Here is a 20776-nt window from a genome sequence, read left to right as displayed (position 1 = left end):
CGTGGCGTTGAATGGATGTTTTATTGAAAGAGTTTGAACAATGAACAGCATGGCACCCACATCTCTGTATTCAAACACACTACTTCCAGAAGTGTTCCTGTCTGTGATGGTAGTACACAGCCTTCACAGTGGGTCATGCTCTCTGATTTAAGTTTTTGTTAAGATTGATATCAAAGCTGCAGAGCACCATTTCATTTCTACATTCATACCAATAAAATGCAGAAATGTTTCCAAAAAAAAGATAAGTCACATGACACAGATTTCTGCAGGTATATAAAGCATAAATTGAATGAAACTTTCCACAGATCACAGAACTTAATAAGCAAAAATGTACATAGAGCATGTTAGGAGCACAATCAGACAAAAGGACATACTGATTTATTTTTTAATGAGAAAAAAAAAATGACAGTTGACAATGTGCAAAAAAAGAAAGTCTGTTACACAGGTAAACAGGTGAAGGTCTTTGTGTGATTTTTTAACTCGTCGGTAAACTCAACATCCAGTGTTGAATAACTCACTAATAAAAGCACTCATGCTACCTTTTTCTGACCACCATTATGAGCTGACACATGTAACAAAAGCCTTTATAACTGTACAGAAAACAGCTGCTTTAAGTGTGCATGCAAATACATAATGTTCTCAGTTATATTTTTTTCTCTGTAACTGACCAAACAGTTCTGATAGAGTAGTTGGTTGTTTTCTGACATCTACCTTTGGCAAACAATCCTCATCTGTGACACTGCAGCTCTTCCAGAGAGGCAGCACCCCACTAACGTCACTCTTACACAATAAGGCAGGTTGATTTGAAGAGCACTGCCCTGTACAACAACGATGACTGGAAACGTTGTACAGACGACATGGATTTTCCTAAGAAAAAGATCTGGCTCAAATGGAGCACTGACATTAATAAAATGTGAAACATCCTTGTAACCTAAGTGGAAACTTCACAACACTGGGTATAATATCGAAAAGAGCTTGTTCCGTTGCATAGAAAACTTCTACAAAAGGGAGCAATATAACAAAGCACAAACATATACAGCTTACATGTGAGCCTGAGAGATGAGTTCTTAAACAGAGTCGGGGACAAATCTAATTCAATTCACGCCACATTCCTTCACAAAATGATTTCTGATTACTTAAGACACACTTAAATAAATACAATTTCTCTTGTAACATCTCTAACCTGAACTACATTTGTCCCAAAACTTTGCTACAACTTTATGGTCCAACTGTACAGAAGTGAAATGCCTGGCTGAGAGTAAAAGCGAGAATCCAAGAAAAAAAACGGACACACACAGGAAATACTTACAAAAAACACTTTCAAATCTGAAATTATGAAGAAATCTATAGGGGCCGGATGTAACAATGTAAGGATTCCCAATGTAACTCAACTCCCATGATTCTTCATGCAATTTCAAATCTGTAAGTAATACAAAACTCCATGAGTAAGTGGTAGTAAAAGATAACAAAATTACCATCAAGGTATTAAACAGCTTAACATTGTAAAACAAAGTAAAATAAACACTAGCATATAAAACACAAAGGCAACAGATAATCCTCCAATTTCGAACGCTGAGGGTAGTGTAGGGTTGTGTTTCAAGATAAGGGAGGAGGAGGGGGGGGTGGTCCCTTGGCTCAGCGTGAGAGCTCCTGCCTGGCCACGTCTGCCTGACTCTAGTAGTGTAGTGGTGGGCATCCGTCCTAGGCCTCAAAGCGCTTTGGGCAGACCATGGGAGCGACGAGGGTCCACATGTAGAGGACGAGACAGACCCAGCAGGAGGCCATCTTGATCCAGAACACTGACCAGCTCCCGTCTAACAGCTTCTCAATCTTATGGTCATCATAACTGCAAACGTGAGCACACAGTGAGAGAACTGAGCAAAGACACCATTAGCAGCTAAATTTAATCTGCACTTAATGAACTAAGTGAAGTCTGCTTAGTTCAGTCTGATCATCCACAGTAACTGGATGCGTGTACATAAGCATGCCCATATTATGCCCAAGCATTGTATCACAATCAGAGAGCATCACTTACTGGAACCAGTTGGTGACGGTCATCATGACGTAGAGGGATCCCAGGAAGAAGACAGAATGGAAGTAGGCGTAGCTGTAGATGGTTGCCTCTCTCTCATCATACACCACGTTCTGGCCTCCACCAGTCTTCTCCTCATCATACTCATCTAAAAAGGCACACATTAAATGATGCAAAGAGGAATGTTGGTGAGTGACACTTTTAATGTGAGAAAATGCCTAAAAACACCGATGTCACTCTGGTGGTTATATTTGCCAACATATAACTGTGTTTTATCTCCAGCAGGGGGCAGTGTCAGCCTACCCACAATCCCTCTTCGCTGCCAGTCCTGCTTCACTGTGTCATACTACCCTCCTAGTAACAGTGACATCATCTGTGTTTGCTGACCAATACTTTCTCACCATCCTCAATCTGGCTGAGGAATAGCAATGAGCATAGCCCCTCTGAGAGCAAACACTACTGCTGGGGACATAATGCATACACACTGAACAGGTCGGAGAGGCAGGGGAGGAAAATACAAGACGTGATGGTGAGGAGAAATTGACTTTCCTCACCTGTGTAATCTCCAAAACAGAAACAGCAGCGAGCTCTCTGCAGGATAAAGGAAAACATACTGGTTACCACCACACACACACACATTATGTCTCTAGGGCCTAATTTTTTTAATTTCATAAGGGCATCTAATTTGGATTGTCTGGTCAGTCAAGTCCTGTTAAATTAATAACCAGACTGTATATTTCATTAACACACACACACACACACCTCGTGAGATCTGAATATCTGTGTGTTTACCTCAGCCTCTGGCTCACTGTTCCTACACACTCTGAGTGCCGCAGAGCTTCGTCTGGTGGTGGACGTCAAGCTAAAGGGAGGGTGGAGAAAGAGATAGAAACACAGATGGAGGGGGAGAGAGAGGTTGTAATTCCGTCACTATGTATTTTTTCCATTAATATGCAGTTTCAGATTGCTGCAGTCTAATTCCCTCTCCTTCAGGGAACAACCACAAGAGACATGATGCCTCCACTTGATGGGAAACACATGTGAACCAACACGAAAAGATGTAGTTCTCATCGCTCACACCCGTAGCTGAGCCACAGCCAATCATGCACTGGCTCTCCAGAGTCACAGCCAATCAAAACTACCCTGTCTCTGTCGCTATAGCCTGCCATGAAACACATTACTTTTATTCCACATTGCATAAAAAAAGAACTGCTGTTAATGGATTTGGATTGTAGCCTTTACATAATCTCTCAACTCTTTAAATTGAATGATATAGCACTAAAAAGAGATATATTATAAGGAAACTTGGCTTGTATTTGTTTAGACATTGATATCAGGAAAAAAGGAGAAGCAAGAGGTGTGTGTGTGTGTGTGTGTTTGTTGTGTGTGTCTTACCAAGAGTAAAGGACGCAGCCAAACAGGATAACGGTTCCAACAGTTGTGACAATAGTCTTGTCGCTCTTCATCCCAGAGTCGAAGGGAAACACACACACGGTGGTGTTCACACCATCTCTCTCCACCACTAGACAGAAAGAAAGTGCAGACAGAGATGGATGAGGCAAAAGAATGAATAGACGACGTATTGTAAGGAGTAGGGAGATTGCAAAAGATGCAGTGAGAGTGTGTGTGTATTTTGGCACAGTGTTAGGAAAGAAACTGGAGACTTAGTACAACTTGCTGTAAGTACAAGTGTGCCAACAGCTTTAAGTACAGTATGCAATATACTTGAGTGTTACTTAGGAGACATGTGCTGATATTAAAATATTTATGGAATACTATCTTGACAGCTCCTGTGGAAACCTCAGACTACAGAGTCATTTGTTTTCTCTAAAGCTCTCAGTTCAACTTTTCCATCTTCATCATAAGAGATCTAAATGCCTTATCTCAGACAGGCCTCATTATATTGCATTTAGTTTATGTTTCTTGCTCTTGAGTGTAACACAACAACATTTCCCATAACAGATGTGTAGGATTCCTTCTCTGTTATGATAACGTTGAACTCGACTGTCAAATCTGTGTCCTCAACTGGAACAGAACAGAATTTGTTCCCCTTTTCTTTTGTGTGTCCCTTTTATTGTATCAATTATTATTGGTTTATTTTGACCAGATGGCTTACAACCAATATTATGTTCCCATTCCTAAGTGTGACAGTGTGCCACGGCAAGAATTTTAAGAAGAGCAGCTGTGTGAATGCAAGCCTGGTAGTTTGACTTCATCAATCTTCTTCAATACATATTGGACATGTTTTACATGGTGTTTGCTGCAGCATTAATTGCCCATAACTCAACATAAATGACACCGGTTGATCTCAGCTGAGGCTGTTACTACTAGGTAAAGATGGGTGTCTGACTGTCCATACTCACTTTCTTCTGGTTTGCTGGAGAAGGCTGAGAAGGTGAGGTACATGACGTACAAACTGATGACTCCTGGCTGCAGCAGGCCTGATGTGGGCTGCACTGCAGGGACACAAAGATGAATAAAGGATTTAATCATCCCTGTATATACTGAGAAATTCCTGAGCTGGTGCAAATGTATTTTACAAAATGCTGTAAGTATCATAGAAAACATTGTAACTTATCGTTACTTTCTTTCATCATCCTATATTTGATGTGCCTCAAATGTGTTGCTATTTGTGAATTACTCTTCATGTTAGTTTAGTAGCTTTCTATAAATAGCATCTAAATGCAAATGCTTGTATTTTCATTTGTATTACACAGTCAAATGAGATAATGTGCTTGTTAGTACAGGTCCTCACGTTTCTGTATGCATGGGGAGATGGCCAACAGGGAGACAATGAGGCACAGGCTGCCGTTGATGCCCAGGAAGATCTTGTTAAGTGAACAGGCCTCGGGGTCGGTGTAGAACACACCCATGAAGACTAAGGCTCCTACTGCAAGGCTGAACAGCGTCAGAGTCGCAAAGGCCAAAGCTGCGTACCACATACGATTGTAACCCACTCCTGAGCTCCTGCAAACAGAAAGAGAGAGGGAGAGAGAAAGCAGACAGCGGAAAGGACAAACACAACATGAACAAGGGTAACGCAAATTAAATCAGGGAAAAAGATCAAGTGAATTGGGAAAAAATTAAAGAAATCGAACCTAGGAGACCTGAAGAAAAATTCAAAGAGAGAGAAAGTTATGATTGATGAGTTATTCCTGCACCCTGAGGAGATGAGGAGACAGGTTTATGGTTGCTTAAGTGCTTTCACATCCGTTTAAATTGGTCTGGAAACTCAAGGTTTTAATAAAAACTAAATAACGTGGGTACAAGTGCACATACCAGTCCACATGGGGAGGTTTAGGTTTACAGCATTGGTTACCAATAAACGTTTTGAAACAATCTGCTGTGGTATGTGTGTCTGTGTGGAAAGGGAAGTGCACAGTCTTAAACCATATGCATCCTGTGGATCTGCACAGGGCTGGCCTGCTGCCAAGCCTCCCCTCCACCCACAAAGCACAAAGCTACATGACTCCGTCTTCCCAAACTTTTTTCATCCAAATAACCCCCACAGAAGAAGACGTCCCACCCTCCGAGTTTCTCATGAAAGCACTGTACTGCTCCCATTTTACAGGGCGTCCATGCTGACGTAAGTGAGCTGGACTCTTGAGTTACTGGGACCAAAAGAGACCGCAGCAGAGAGAAGACATGTTGCTCTCACCAGTTTGTGTTCCATCTGTGTGCGAACTCCACCAACAGCATGAGCTGGATCAGCAGGAAAACGAATCCGCCAAATGCTCCTATGTAGCGCCACGCTGTGGCGTTGAACAGAGACAGGGAGGTTGTTTTAGAGATGAGAAGACCTTACAGCAGATATCTGTGACTTTCATGCTGTGAGATTATACTCAAACTACAGAAAAAATGGCAGGGTTATTTTAGAAGTTTGTGTGGAAAGCAGTGTATTTGAGTGAGCTTGGAAAAATCTGTGGGTAATAAAACATTTTTAAAAATGCAATACTATCCAGCAAAATATATTACGAATTCCAGTTTTGAAAAAGATTACAGTAATGCAGGTTTCCTAGAGAATATCCTTTCTTTACCTTCCAGAAAAATGTCCTGTTCCGGGAGGAAGAAGGCTCCAGCGCAGCACGCCGCCAGCACAATAAACTTCAGCAACCAGAACCTGACATTCAAAACAGTGATAACATCAAAAGGTTGTGCATGAAAAAAGTGATTTATTGATATACAAATGGTCATTTTGTGGCTAAAGTAAGTCCGAATTTTGTGTCAATTCAGAACATGTAGTATAAGGAAGCCAAAAACACCCAGAAATAAACACTGCAGGATAAGATCTGATGTTCAAGATAACAGGTGCATGCTTGTTTATGTCATAATGATGTAAGTTACGGAGAAGTATTCACAGATCACTTGTCATGTTGCAAGATAAGGCTGTCTTGTGATTTTTATCGTTTATACTCTGAGACACTGAACTGACCTAACTAATCCCGGCATTAATGAAAACCTGCCTGCGAGAAATTAAACTACCTTCAGTTCAGTCAAGTGTTTTGTTGTGGCTTTTACCTTGGTGTTCACGGACGAGCACTACAGATTTAAGGTTCCAGCTAGACAGTACAGATTAATCTAATTTGTTTAATGACCGACAGGGCGAAAGGTGGACAGAAAAAGGAACAAGGCCTTCTTACCCGTTATGCACGGCCGCCCTGCAGCCTGTGCTGTTGTTGATGCGGATGGTGAAGATGGCGAAGAACAAGAAGAAGCAGGCCATGCCGAAGCACACCTTGTAGACGGCAGAGTAGCCGACCAGAGTTTTGCAGTTCTCCCCGGCATTCATCTTCTCACACAATTCGCTGTAGAAGGGGATCTGATTGACAAAATCACAAACACTTTGATTAGATCATTATGGAGTTGAAACCCCCCCCCCACCTCTGCTCATGTTTGTATAGTGCGCGGCCTCAGAGAAAAAGGCGCAACAGCGTCTATTCTGAGCGTCACGCCTCTAAAGGAGCAGAAAGAAAGAACAGGCAGCAACAACAACCCCTCTTTCTCTCCGTGAAGCCCTCTTTCATCCCTCGTTCTCTACAGGCTGTTAGAGGGGCCTTACAACTAACTGTCAGTGTACCCAAACAAAAGACACAGATGAATAAATTAACCACCTTGTGTCAGCGAGTCAGAGGGATTGGAAGAGCGAAAAGCAGAGAGAAAGGGATATCCGTCTAACAATAAATTTCCAAAATGTATTTCAAACTACAGTGAGCTGCATAAAAAAAAGAAGAGAACAAGAGTCCGTAAAGTAGATAAGGACTTTGCTGTGGCCTTCAACAGGAAATTGGAAGTGCTTCAGTGGCTCAGCGCCAACAGATGAGACGGCCTTTGAAATGATAACCACAGACTGGAGGGCTCAAATGCCTATTCCCTCCTCTGCTGCCCTCTGACTGCATAGATGTGACTCAAAGTCAAATACAAGAGCTGCTTTTCAAACAGAAGAAGAGGATTACAGATATTTATTTTTCACTTAATAACTGGTTTAGCTTTACTAGTTATTGGCAGAGTATTTTGGTCCTTGAGGTTGTACACATGGGCGAGACGCCAGCGGATTGAGTTGTCATTACCTCAGTGTGCAGCACAGTCCAGAGTCAGATCACAACATAGAGTAAAAAGCCCGTTTTGGAGCTTTTGTCTCATGTTGAGGACCATATTAGCATGTCCATGGTGTCGTGATTAAGAGGGAAGGGGGCCGGCTGTTTCAGACAGCTGTAAATCTCTTGAGAAAAGACCAGCACTCTCATACGCACAATGGCTGCTCTCTTAGCCGGGACTTCCCACTGTGCTCAGTGTGCGACTGGCGGTGTGCGTGTTAATGCGTATATATGTGTGTGTGTGTGTGTAACTCAGCAAGCTTTGCACGGGGCTATCAGAGGCCATTTTGTGCCTGAATGGGCTTTTTTACAGGGTCGTCCTCTCACAAGGAGACACACAGTAGGGAGTCGTTTTAATACTGTACAGTAGACACTGACAGAAAAAGAGAGAAGAAAAAACAGCAGAAGAAGATCGGTGAAAAATATAACGGCCTTCAAATAGCGCTCTCAGTAGAGGAAGCTTGTAGTCATTGCCATAGTAACACAGTCAGCTGACGTTAGTCTTCCTAGTCTAGTGAATGCTGATACAGTAACTAGACTGTACATACTGTACAGTACCTCGTAACGGGGACAGCGTTTCTCAAGCTCGGATATTCAGCTATCAATATCAACTCAGACAAAAGAGAAGGCAGGGTGAGAAGGTGATGTATCACTAGTACGGTCTCACCTGGATAACTACATTTCCCACAAAACAACCACAGAAAGAGTCAGTCTGATAATAATCCTGCGTTATGATGATTCAAAGACGTAACGTGGAGGAAATAAAACACATGAAAGCTGTGAAGATCAAACGAGAGAGGAGCAGCCCTCCTGTGTATCTCCTCCCTACTTCAGAGGCTAGGTGGGCGGTTAGAAACAAAAAGCTACCAGCCTGAACTCCCACCTCCTCGACTATGGCCTTACTACTATGAAGATACACATGGGATTCTCCAGGTAAAATGGTGGGGTGTCTGCTTTGCCTGTAGCAATGTTATAAATCTTTCATTTTGCCCGTTAGCAATGAGAAGGTAACACTGGTACAGTCTCTGATATTTTATTCTATTTACACCACAGAGCTGAACACAGAAGTCAGCTCACCTGACAAGAGAACATCCAATTTCAAAATACATGTGTGGAGAGAGAGCGTGTGTGTATAACCTACAAATACTTTCCTTTTCAGTTCTGCTCCATGTCAGCATGTGTTTCTGCACACTGCATTCTACTGTCTAAGGACCTTGTTTTATGTACAGTTGCTAACTTCTTGCGAAGTGAACACCGGGGAGAGAGAAGAGGCCCAACAGTGTAAAAGGTCACAGTATTGAGGCTACTGTTGGCTTGGTTACTATAGCCTTTTCTATTCAATAAACTAGGCCATTCGCAAAACAACAACAGACTTAAGACTTTAAAGCTGGGAACAGATCTATAACCAGGGTTCCTACACATCTTCCATTTCAAAATTCCATACTTTTCCAGACTCAAATTTCCAAATTTTGCAGACCATATTTGCCTTTGTGACTCGGGTTGCAGAGGATGCTGTGACAAGACTACAGTTCTTCGGCGCCTCCCCCACAGTTGAGATGTCAAATGATTTTACATAGAGTTTGCATCCAGCTCTCTTTTTTTCCCCCCATTTGGAATTGTCAACCAACCAGGCTTTGTATTTGGGATTGTCAAGCCAGCCCTCAGAAAACTTGCATTCACCCATTGTGGCCGTTCAGTCCACAGCCCAGTGCAGAAAGTTAGATGACGCCCCACTGTCAAACATCTTGCATCTTTGGGCAATGCTGCTCTAGATGGAAAACAATTATGCTGCCCCTCTATTAGCAACAGGGACAGACTGGGACAGAAATCCATCCCAGTAGATGGAGAAGCTTCTTATGCGAGCAGCCGAAGGGCACGAGCCGAAAAATTTGGGGCAGTAATTTTAACATTAATACTGATAAACACTAATACTACTAATACTAATAAACTTCCGGCGACACCAAGCTCGCTCTGGACTGCACTCACTTGCACAGTAGTAAACAATTTGTCTGCACTGGCTGCTCCAAACGCCATGAAAAACACTCCGCTTGTATGATCAATATATTTTTAGAAATTCTGAATTTTAAATTTTAGAAAAACAGAATAGGGGCAAATGTCTGGAAACAGAAATGTTTTTCCATACTCTCTTTTCTTTTCTCCATACTTATCCAGACCTGGAAAGTACTAAAATCAAATTCATACTTTTCCATACTGTGTAGGAACCCCTGTATGACATTATTTAAACCTTAAGAATAAATTAAAGAACTTTAAAATAAAGAATATACAAAGCACATATAATTTATTCTGAGGATATAAACAGATTTTTTTAGTCTTGACAATCAGAAAGCATCAGATATTGAACAAGTAGACAGAAGAGTTGTGTCGCAAGGCAATCCAATTCCTCAAATCCAAAGAAACAAATCTAAAGCGTTAGTGTGCAAAAACAGAAATTAATTTGGGTGAAATGGTGGATGGTAGTGGGCATGTGCTGAATGTCTGCTAACTCCTCAGGGAACACTAAGGTGGACTTCAGTGGAGCCACGGCTCTACTCTGACAAATAATCTTGATAAGGACAACTGGACAACTAACTGATTATTTCCCAACTGTTAACAGCAACTGGCCTAGACTCTGTCCAACCGGTGACGCCTTAATCATAACGACAATAAGTCCAATAACAGTACTGCGTGTCACCCATTAACACCCCAAGAAGTCAGCAGGCATGCTGCTACCTACACAACTGTACACACAGCAAACCAAGACCAGCAACCTGAGTTGAGATCTCATCATAACTTATTACCAGTCATCACTGTACTGCGGAAGCACTTATCTGTTAGAGGCTTTTAGGACTGAGAGTTTAAGAGCCACTCAACGCACTCTCCATTTAAAATAATGCTGTTATGAAGCACAGATGAGAGCTTTAATTTTCCCTCTGTGCTGTTTCCTCCCTACCTTTCTTACAATTAACACTCTCAACCATAGACAATTCAAACTCTTCCAATTATATACCTAAATATACCTGTAATTTACAGTTTTTAAAATAAAGCTTGTCCATGTGTCTGTGTGTATGTGTGTGATTTATGTACTTACACTGTCTTTCATTTTTTCCTCCACAGTGGGGGACATCATGATGACACAGATGATGGTGACCAGCAGGAAGTAGAGGGCGTACATGACTCGGGTCCCTGTGGACTGTTTGATCTTGGGGCAGCAGTTACAGCAGCACGAGCAGGCCGCTGAGCCGCAGCAGCAGGCCAGCTGCACACAGAGAACAATGGAGGAAAGAGGGAGAGATGGGGAAAACATTACCGTATCAGTTTCACAATTTTCCACACCATGATAAGCCATCTGATACAGACATAATCTATTTACAAGACATCTGGATAAGGGAGGACCTGGTTTGTGTGGGCATTTTGTCAGCTATAGAGGCTGCATTTTATTTTGCTGGAAGGAGGAGAACAAAGCAAAACAAAAATCCCCCAAGATCACCAAAATGCATTTGCAACAAAAGTTTTCTAACAGTAAAATTATAGAGAACGAGGGCAGTGGACAAAAGATAAAAATAGACATACACAGACATTAGAAATAAAAAAAATACCCCCTCTAATCCTTAGACCCTCAATTCAGTTAAGGCAAACTCAAACAAATAGAAGAAAAAAACCTTTAACAGGAGAAAAAGGGAGGAACCTCAGAGGAGCAACATGGGAGGGATTATTCTTCCAGGATGGACAGACATGCAATGTAGAGAATATGGACAGAAATAGCAGTAGGAAAATACTACAGTTGGTTAAACCTTAGAGGTCAAAACCAATGAACTACAGACACTTTAAGGTGGTGCCCTAAAGTGTCTCCTCTTCATGAAACACTATAAAACACAATACTTCTATCAATGCAAGATGCAAAGTTCAATGTTACAGTATCTAAGAGATGGGGACTGTCAGTGTGATCAAAAGATAAATTAAAAGCAGTATCTGGTACATTTTCAGAATTCAAGAGTTTCAGCTTTCACAATCCTGGAACAGTTACTACTACTTACTGCAGGTAAGACAAAAATTATGACAACTTATTGGACAGGGGGAAGTCGCAAGAGAAGACACCCGCCTGAGTGTCTCTTTGCTCATTCGTGGTTTCTATCACGAGGGACAAATCCCTCCCCCTCCTTCGCAGTGGCACCCATTGGTCAATGCAGACAGTGAAGTCTTGTCTAAAACACACACTTGCTCACTCACAGAGGCCTACTCTGTGTCTTCTGACAGGCTCTCATACAGGGGGACAGTCTCATAAAGACCGGCCCTGTGTTCTATTTAGGAAAGAGGAGGCTCTATAATTATACAGTATAGCGTCTTTCTGTAGCCAACCCCACCCTGCTTTTGTAAGCCTCCTACTCCTCAGCCTGCAGAACACACACTGCTGTGGTGAGAGGTGATCGTCTGTTGTGGTCTACGATTGAGGTGTGGTACACTATATAAGGCATGCATTGGTGCTTCGCTGCTGGAGGGCTTACACGCACCATTTTCCTTTGAATGTTCTCCCCTTATGGAATGCAATATATGATTTGCTAGTGATAACATGTCAAGGCTAGTCCGACCACGGTTGAATGTTTTTCTGCAGCAGGGAAAACTTGTCTCTTGTTACTATCATTAATGGCATTAAGTGAGAGGTAAACAGAAATGATGTCTACTTCAGATTCTTTAATAAAAGTCGAAATCAACCTCTCTGTAAATACAAATTTATTTTATTTTGTACGACTCTTGCAGCGAAATCATGAGGATTTCCCCATCATTTTTATGAGTGAAAAACATCTCACGCACCAACTTGACCTTCACAATATTTGGACACAACATCACCCTCAATAACTGATAAGAACTGGTTTGCTGCATACACACAAATAGGCTTTGCTATCTATCCAGCTCAAGGTGAAAAAATGATAAGTACCGGTATTATTATAAGTGTTCGTTCCATTCCAAGGCTGCTCAGAACAAATTCACTTTCTCATGATAGTACTTTTCATGCTTACAGGAATCTTAGTAAAATTGTACTCTAACACAATAAACTGCCCTATACTTCATTTTGCACATACCATCTTTTCTTTGTTGTATACATTGTACATATTGTATTATTCCATCCTAGCAAGATCAGTTCAACTTGCCTTTCAGTCAGTAAACTTGGCCCTTGTCTGCGAGTGTGTGTCCTAAACCGGGGTCTGTAATCTGGCCAGGGTGCACTGATGTAGTAAAGCCAGTGTGCAACATTGTCTGATGTGATGCGTTCCGCTCCAGATGCCAGTAATGTGCGGTATGCTGCAGACTCGTGTATCCACACAGACACATGGTCAGGATCAAGCTATCCACTGCCCACATGGCTCTGCCTCTCCGCTCTCTCTGTCCAGAGGTTTCCCTGACACTCTTTTCTAAATTAACTTCATTGTTTTTAGCCTATGGCTGAAGAATGGTTACTAATAGCCTTGCCTTTTTGATACGAGCTGTGTGGTGTTGGCTTGCTAATCCTCTAAACAGATTCCCGTGAGAACCAAACTCAATTATGTTTCCAACCAGTTCTCTCGGAAAAATATTTCTGTCTGTGGCTCTTGTTACAGACGGTAGAAATGGATGAAATCAAGAACAAAACACTTAACTGCACCTTTTAAATCAGAAATCAACAGTGTGGGACACCAGCGTAGCATCATAAGTAAGGAATCCAGCCTTCGTCTGAAAATCTGGGTTGAACCCAGCCGTTGTGATAGTATGTGTCTGTCTCGCTGCAGTGGCCTTGAACAGTGAAGCCCCTCCAAACACCACGAGTTTATTCAAGCACAAGTAAATAGGTCAACATACAAGGTTCACATGTAATTCCTTTACCAATACTGTAATGAAAAATAGGTCATATATTTGATATCCTCCTGCTCTCTGGTTATGGGTTGTGGGCAACAAACACAAAGACTTCTTTGATGCCAGATCAAACAAAGAATGAGACCAGTTTATTACCAATCAGGATCAGGAGTCGTGTCAATAGCCAAGTGGGGAAGGAAGTGGTTAAGCTCATACACATGCACACTATTTACCAATGCCTGAGATACCACTGAAGAGTGTGCTTATGAAGAGGTTTTAAATTCTGCCTCCAAGGCTAAATGTGCATAATTTTGCTTTTATGCATACACAGACTTCTAGCCTTGAATCTAAACCATGTTTTATGTATGTGGCCCCCTGGTCTCCATTTGACTACACAAAGCTTAACAGGATAAGCTGTGTCCTTTGTCTCCGCTGCACCCACATGTCTTTCTCAATGGCCGATTAATTAACCACAACAGACTGAAAGTAAGCAGAAAAAAACCCGGGATGATTTAAGTCGTGAGGGTGTTTAGATTTCATTAGTTCGGGGGTGTTTCACCAGCGGACTGCACACAGCGAGAGGGCCAACGGCAAACTGCAGCAGAGCTGTTGGAGGGAGGGAGAGCCGGGAGACGGGAATGTCTCGAGGAATTCCACCATATACAGATACAAAGAGAGTCTCCATGGTAACCAACACTGACCCTACCCACTTAATGGGCCATCCACCCCCTCCTCCACTGCCCGCCTGCCCCACCAGCATGTCGACAGGTGGTCGGCGTGTCTGCAGTGTGCACCCCTACTTCAGTATCAACAGCAACCCCCCACTAGCTGGTCATATTGCTCTGGCCATCCAACCCAAAAATCATCATCACATGCTACAGCAAACATGGCACTCTAACCACTTGCTAAGTATACCCTAATGTAGCTCTACCAGACTTCAAGTCTCTCACAACCCTCCACTGAAAGCACCGAGCCTCACTACACTGTGACTGTGGGACTCTCGAGAAACAAAGACTTGTCCCTTTCTCACTCGGCCCGAAGCTCAGTTTCACTCTCTTCATCTCATTTCCTCTCTCCTCCCCCACCCTGTTACTTGGAGGCTTATTGTTGTCATCTCTTTTCTTTTTTTCCACCTATTTTCTCTTCTTCGACCGTTCTTTGTTGTCTTCAGCTGCCCTTTACCCTAAATCACTCACTCCCCGGCTAACCTCCAGCTGTTCTAGGGGTCAGGAGAAAGACGATATTGCTCAAAGCACATAGGAATCAGCCTTTACGTGACACGAGTCAGGACACAGCGAGAATACCCTCAGGGAATGGACGCAAATACCAGTCAAAATGAAAGAAAGTGGTTGCAGAGACAAAATTAGACGTTGGATCGTTCAACAAGGACTCTGACCTACAGCTGGATGCTTAATCAACAAATGTGACACAGTCCTACATGTAGACAATCCAAAGGCCACATCTGTGAGTCGTTTAACAGAGCAGTGATGATAATTACCATGTTATTTCCCTCCTCTATTCTCTACCATCTTATTATCCTCGACCCAGCAGTGGTGAAAAGAATTGCTGTATTTAACAAACAGGAAATGGCAAGGGAAGCCTAACTCAAACATGCGGGGGTAAACTCAGAGCATAGCCACGCAGACACAACTGCTTACGCAATACAAATAGACCAATTGCAAAAATAGGTCACTCACTATATCACGGTACGCACAGCAAAGGGGAATCAGGAGGGGGTAGACAGATGTCTCCTCCAACAAACCAAGCAGCCAAACAGATATGTCAACAATGCTTCCACGGGAGGGGACGTGAGGACATCTGACAAAATCTGGATGGAATATCTAAGAACAAAACCTAAAAAAAGGACTTCTGTTGGTATAGTACATGTGGCATTTGTGGCAGGAGTACGGAAACGACCTGTTCCTGCTGTGGCTGACATAGATTTCCCCTATCAAGATTTGAACAGAGGGAAAAAACTTTCATCAGCTGATTTGAGATGTTGACTCTGTTTATCAGAAGTGGGGGAAAAAAGCAAACAGTTTTCAGTGGGAAAAAAAAAACAGACAGACATGACTCACACAACTGAGATGAGCACTGTCAAAACAACTTGACTGGAAGAATGTGGCATAACTTTTTCAATGGCTGTATCGGTGGGGATATAAACCGGGATGTTTCATTCATTTATCACATCTAATATATTCACCTTTATTCCCTGTCCTACTTTACTTTAGTACATTCTGCCTTACAGAAGTAGACGTTGCTGTAGCTGGCTGCTTTAAACTGAGGAACTCCCCCGTTAGTTACAGCTTAATGATAGTGGCCACAGGATAAAGTCGACCACAATGAATCATGACGGACGAAACGTCTCAGTCGAAACTGTAGACAGTACACACCCTCTTATCTCAAATTACAACAATGCATAGGGCTGAACAGAGCGAGGAGAAACCGGCAGAGAGGGGGAAAAAAGAGGGAAAAGCAAAGAAACTTTAAAACAATGAGACACAAAGCAAAAATCTTTCTCACACACACAAGTTAGGTTGGCCCAAGCTTAATCCATTTCTCCTTATGTTGTGACTGACAGCTCCACTATTGTCCATATAGCTAGGCAGCTGTATACACACAGCAAAAATGTATCACTGCTCTGTTTCCTATACACAAAGGGAGGGCTTTGCTTCTCTCTTGGCAAATACAGCCCCTAGCTACAACCAACAGAGAGAAACTTAAGTCCAATGGACAGAAAAGAAACGAAAGACAAAGTAGAACTGAGGTACAGTGAAGAGCTGAAAAACTGGGCAGAAATGAAACACAAAGGAGTCCGTCACAAAAATAACCAAAGGAAACAGACCAAACAAGAATGGGGAAGACAGTCAAAATACAAAGCAATATCAGATCATGAGGCACAGGCTAATCCGACGTCATGCTGTGTTTACCCGAAGGCCTTTTTCTCTTCCCAAAGTATTGTTTACTGCTAGTGACGCTTCACTTTGCAACCGTTGCACACAAAATTATGTGCTTCCTCGCCACCACAGCCTTACTGTAGGCTCAAATGATACTAATGGCACCATGCAAAGAGTTAGCTGGCATTTCACACGGTTACATCAGCACCTTAAACCCTTGCATAAAAACACTAAATTATAGAGACAAGACACGGGAATATGTGAGAAGGAGGATGTTGCGTAAGACATTATTGCATGACAGTTCAGAGGGAGACAAAAGAGATGAAAGATTGCCAGTAAAGTCCCTGTGGGAAAAAAAACTCCTGCTGACCACAGCAAAATTCCTGAGGGGAAGCTGAAAATAGCAGACATGTGCCACATGGACACAGTAATTCTAATCGTATGACTAACCCAGAATTGGTTGTTGGTGGGGACTGGTACAGATACAACTACAGGTGGTGACTTAGGCTATAGTTTTACAAATCAAGTAATTTTACAGCTCGTCAACAACTGTTTTAAGGAACTCTGTGACATTACAGCCTCAATGCCATGACCTCAGCAACAATCAGTCAAACCGCCATCTGATGTGACAGCTGTTTGTGTGTGTGTGTGTGTGTGTGTCTGGGCTGCAGGTGAACATTTAGTGGTAGTCCACAATTTCACAATATTTGTTTGTATGGGAAATCACATTCCATAAGAGAAGTACAGCATCACACTGAACCTGCATCAATAATGGAATTCATTTTTAAACAAACAATAACGACACACTGCCTAGTGCCTACCAGTCCCCATTTATCAAACGCTTTTGATTATCTTGCAGCACCCTGATAAAGGGTTTTTTTCTTGCACATTCCCAGAAGCCAAGGTGTAAGTTCACTGCTTGATGTCTTACTCAAGGACATTTTATCACGATTGGATGCTTGATGGACCACCGTCTCTAGTATACTCCAGGTCCTCTAGACTCATGTACCCTGCCAACGTTGCCTGTGCCATAGCTGTGCTGCTTGAAACACCCACATGGCTTCAGCCCTGTCCCACACTCACAGCCAACGCTTGCAGCGCTTTGGACAGAACTCAACATTGAGCTAAAGCTTAGCCTACCCCCTATTCCATCACAATATGGCATACGTCCCTGATCCCACTGAGAAATTACAAGTGAGCTGCTCCCACACCACGCCTGCTCCTCTCTCCAAATCTAACCCAAACAGCGCCCACCCTCCCTTAATATCCACACAATAGACCACACATCAATTTGGGCTCCCCTTAACCTCAAGAGGGGCACATATGCACACTCATTACAAGTATACACATAAATAGAGATGGCGACAAAACTAAATGGGTGTCTGTGACAGGGATTAGCACACCACCAGCACAGCAATACCAAACTGATTTTATTGTTTGCCCTCCCTTTTCTCTTAATCCTTCCCTGTTTCCATCATCCCGTCGTTGAAAAGAACAGGAAATAGACGTGAGCCCCCCACAGATGAGGGATGTGTCTGTGTAATTAAATTCCTGACCGGACCAGCTCAGCAGTGGTAACCCTGTGGTCAAAAACAGTTCATCGGTTGGATGAAAAAAGACTCTCAGCACTGGAGAAAATCTTCTCTAACTTTACATATAAACCACCAGCTGCTTGTCTTTTCAAAGCAATTCTGTAATTAGTTCATATTACTACTTACAGTCATCAAAAAATTCAGACACATAAACGATGTAACCATCAATCACTGACTCCTTTGGAGATTATTGTCATGATGAATACTTTAAAGTATAAAATGTCAGAAAAAGGTTTTGTCCAACCAACAGTCCAAATCCTAGAGAAATTCAATTTACTAACATGGTAAACCAGATAATGTTTGTAATTGAGAAGCTGGAATTACTGAATTTTGGTATTTTTTCAATAAATAAACAATTAATAAATCCATCAATCAATTACTTAGACTTTAATAATATATCAATTACCAGAATGCTGTCAGTTAATTTTCAGCTCTAAGAGTAATCTTGATATGTATTAGGTGTAGACCTAATAGGGCTGCAACTAATGATTATTTTCACGGTCAATGAATATGTCGATCATTTTCTCGATTAACTGATTAGTTGTTTGGTTTATAAAATGTCAGAAAATTATGATAAATGTCGATCAGTGTTTCCCAAAGCCAAAGATGTCTCATTTTCTCCTCAACTCAAAGATATACAGTTTATTGTCATAGAAGAGTAAAGAAACCAGAAAATATTCACATTTAAGAAGCTGTTATCAGAGAATTTTGACTTTTAAAAAAATTATTCATACCGATTAATCAATTATCAAAATAGTTGGTGATTAATTTAATAGTAGGCAACTAATCTATTTAATGTTGCAGCTCCAAGTCGAATATATTTCATTATAAGTAATTCTGCAAATTCAAAATATCACTCTTTCACCAAAAACAACTCATTAAAAAAGTCATCATTTATGTTCCACATGAGGTATACCATGTTGTTTATATTAAACACTAGCTATGTGCCTTTTACAAGTAATTCTGCAACTTAAAAACTGACCTCAAACATCTCAGAAACAAACAACAACAAAAAAGGCCAAAGTGACAGGCTGCTCCACCCAAAGTGTGTGAAGGGCCTTCCTTCCTGCAGCTGTCACACTCCACAACCAGCACTGCTCCCAGTAGACTACTTACACACCAAGAACTGACAATAACCTGATATTTTCAGGTGGAATTTAATTTAATTCATACACTTCATTCTCACTGTGCAATATCATTTTCCACTGGTGCAATTCTGTTAATAGTCTGTTTATTGCCAATACTGTATATACTGCTCCTATTTTTATACTTCCTTCTATTTAAATGGTTCATATGTTCTTTTTTACTGTGTTAGCTGATGCATGTTGTTTTTTGCACTATCCCCTTTGCTGCTGTACACTGCAAATTTCCCTACTGTGTGACTAATAAAGGAATATCTTATCTTATTATTTCTACAGGATGTCAAAGCCTATAATTCATTTCCAAGTGAGTCTGCCTTTCACAAGCAAGTCTGCAACTTTATAAGTTATTGTAAATAAACAATTCAGACACAACAAAATGACACCATAGCATTTATATATAGTATATGAGTGACTGGTAGAAGGACTACTAGCTAGTAATCGGATTGGCCTGAAGTTTTTGAGCTGGGGAGAGAAAGATGTTCCTCGGTGGTTAGAAAAGTGCAAACTGAGCATTTTACTGAAACCAGAAAACCACAATGAAGACTGCATTTCCCCACTACCTAGTTATACAGACAAGACACATCTGAGCTCTGTAAAGCCCCCAATGGGTCACTGTTTCCATCCAACACATCTGTAAAACAGGCTACATTCAAAGATTACTTCTGATAGCAGGAATGCTAACGTTACTTCTGATAGCTACCATAATGTATCAACAATATGTTATAATCCCCTCACTGAGATGATGAATAACTTCACTGTACAGATGTTACAGCCGCTGGAAGACAAAGAGAGACGAGCTAAACTAAGCTAAAACATCAGTAACGTCAGCATACCTGCTGTCAGAAGTAACTATCCTATCAAAAGTAACGTTAGCATACCTGATATCAGAAGTAACTTGATAGCAGGTACGCTAACGTTACTTCTATGCTAACGTTACTGTGTGCTGATGTTTTAGCTAGTTTAGCTCGTCTCTCTTTGTCTTCCAGCGGCTGTAACATCTCCACAGTGAAGTTATTCATCATGTCAGTGATGGTTTATCATATATGTTGTATTATTTATACATTATAATGGCTGACAGGCGTTTAACCACGACATTAGAGTGGTTATCTGCCTCGTTGTGTACAGATATAGAGAGTAACAGAAGTCTCATCACGCCTAGCTTCACATAACGCTTCATTGTTAACGCTCCGTTGTGTCGGTTACATCCGTTAATCAATAATAAAAACAACAACAGTAAGAAGTATTGACGCTCACCTGCGAGATGCAACACGGGATGCACATTTTGAAGGGAGATAATAATGAATTAAATCCGTAGAAGAAGCAGAAGAGCTCGCTGTTTCTTCCTTCACATGAAACCACCACCAACAACGCGCTGTCTCCTCAAACCTCAAACTGCTCCGTTCTCTCCTCCTCCTCCCTCCCCTCCCCTCCCCTCCTGGCCGCTGTTCTCTCCTCCTCCCTCCTCCTTAGTTCCTCCCTGTCTCTCCTCCCACATCACCAACATAAAAAAGCCAAACACAAAGCTGCCACACAGAGCATCAAGAAGTGGTTGAAACCAAGATGACTAAATAGACCATGACAAATCTATGACACAATCTAAGGTTACAGTATGCTGTCATTACAGGTCAAACGCCTCTCACACAGCCAGTCACACAAATTAATAACAATGAAATCACTGCTGAGATAAATAAAA

At 41.8% G+C, this 20776-nt stretch overlaps 1 protein-coding gene across 1 annotated transcript; it reads right to left on the bottom strand.

The window, feature by feature from the left end:
• Positions 1-2: 2 nt before the first annotated feature.
• Positions 3-20499, bottom strand: serinc5 (serine incorporator 5). The gene is made up of 12 exons (XM_074638163.1): positions 20338-20499; positions 10715-10882; positions 6673-6851; positions 6070-6152; positions 5691-5784; positions 4788-4999; positions 4396-4488; positions 3428-3554; positions 2825-2894; positions 2587-2623; positions 2036-2180; positions 3-1846 (listed from the first exon to the last, which is right to left on the bottom strand). Exons 1-12 carry the CDS (start codon positions 20362-20364, stop codon positions 1702-1704), a joined length of 1380 nt encoding a protein of 459 aa, XP_074494264.1. The 5' UTR covers positions 20365-20499; the 3' UTR covers positions 3-1701.
• Positions 20500-20776: the final 277 nt, after the last annotated feature.

The sequence above is a fragment of the Sebastes fasciatus genome, chromosome 6 (assembly GCF_043250625.1).
Source record: "Sebastes fasciatus isolate fSebFas1 chromosome 6, fSebFas1.pri, whole genome shotgun sequence".
NCBI lineage: Eukaryota > Metazoa > Chordata > Actinopteri > Perciformes > Sebastidae > Sebastes > Sebastes fasciatus.
The sequence above is the reverse complement of the archived record's forward strand: the minus strand, read 5'-3'. Positions and strand labels throughout refer to the sequence as shown.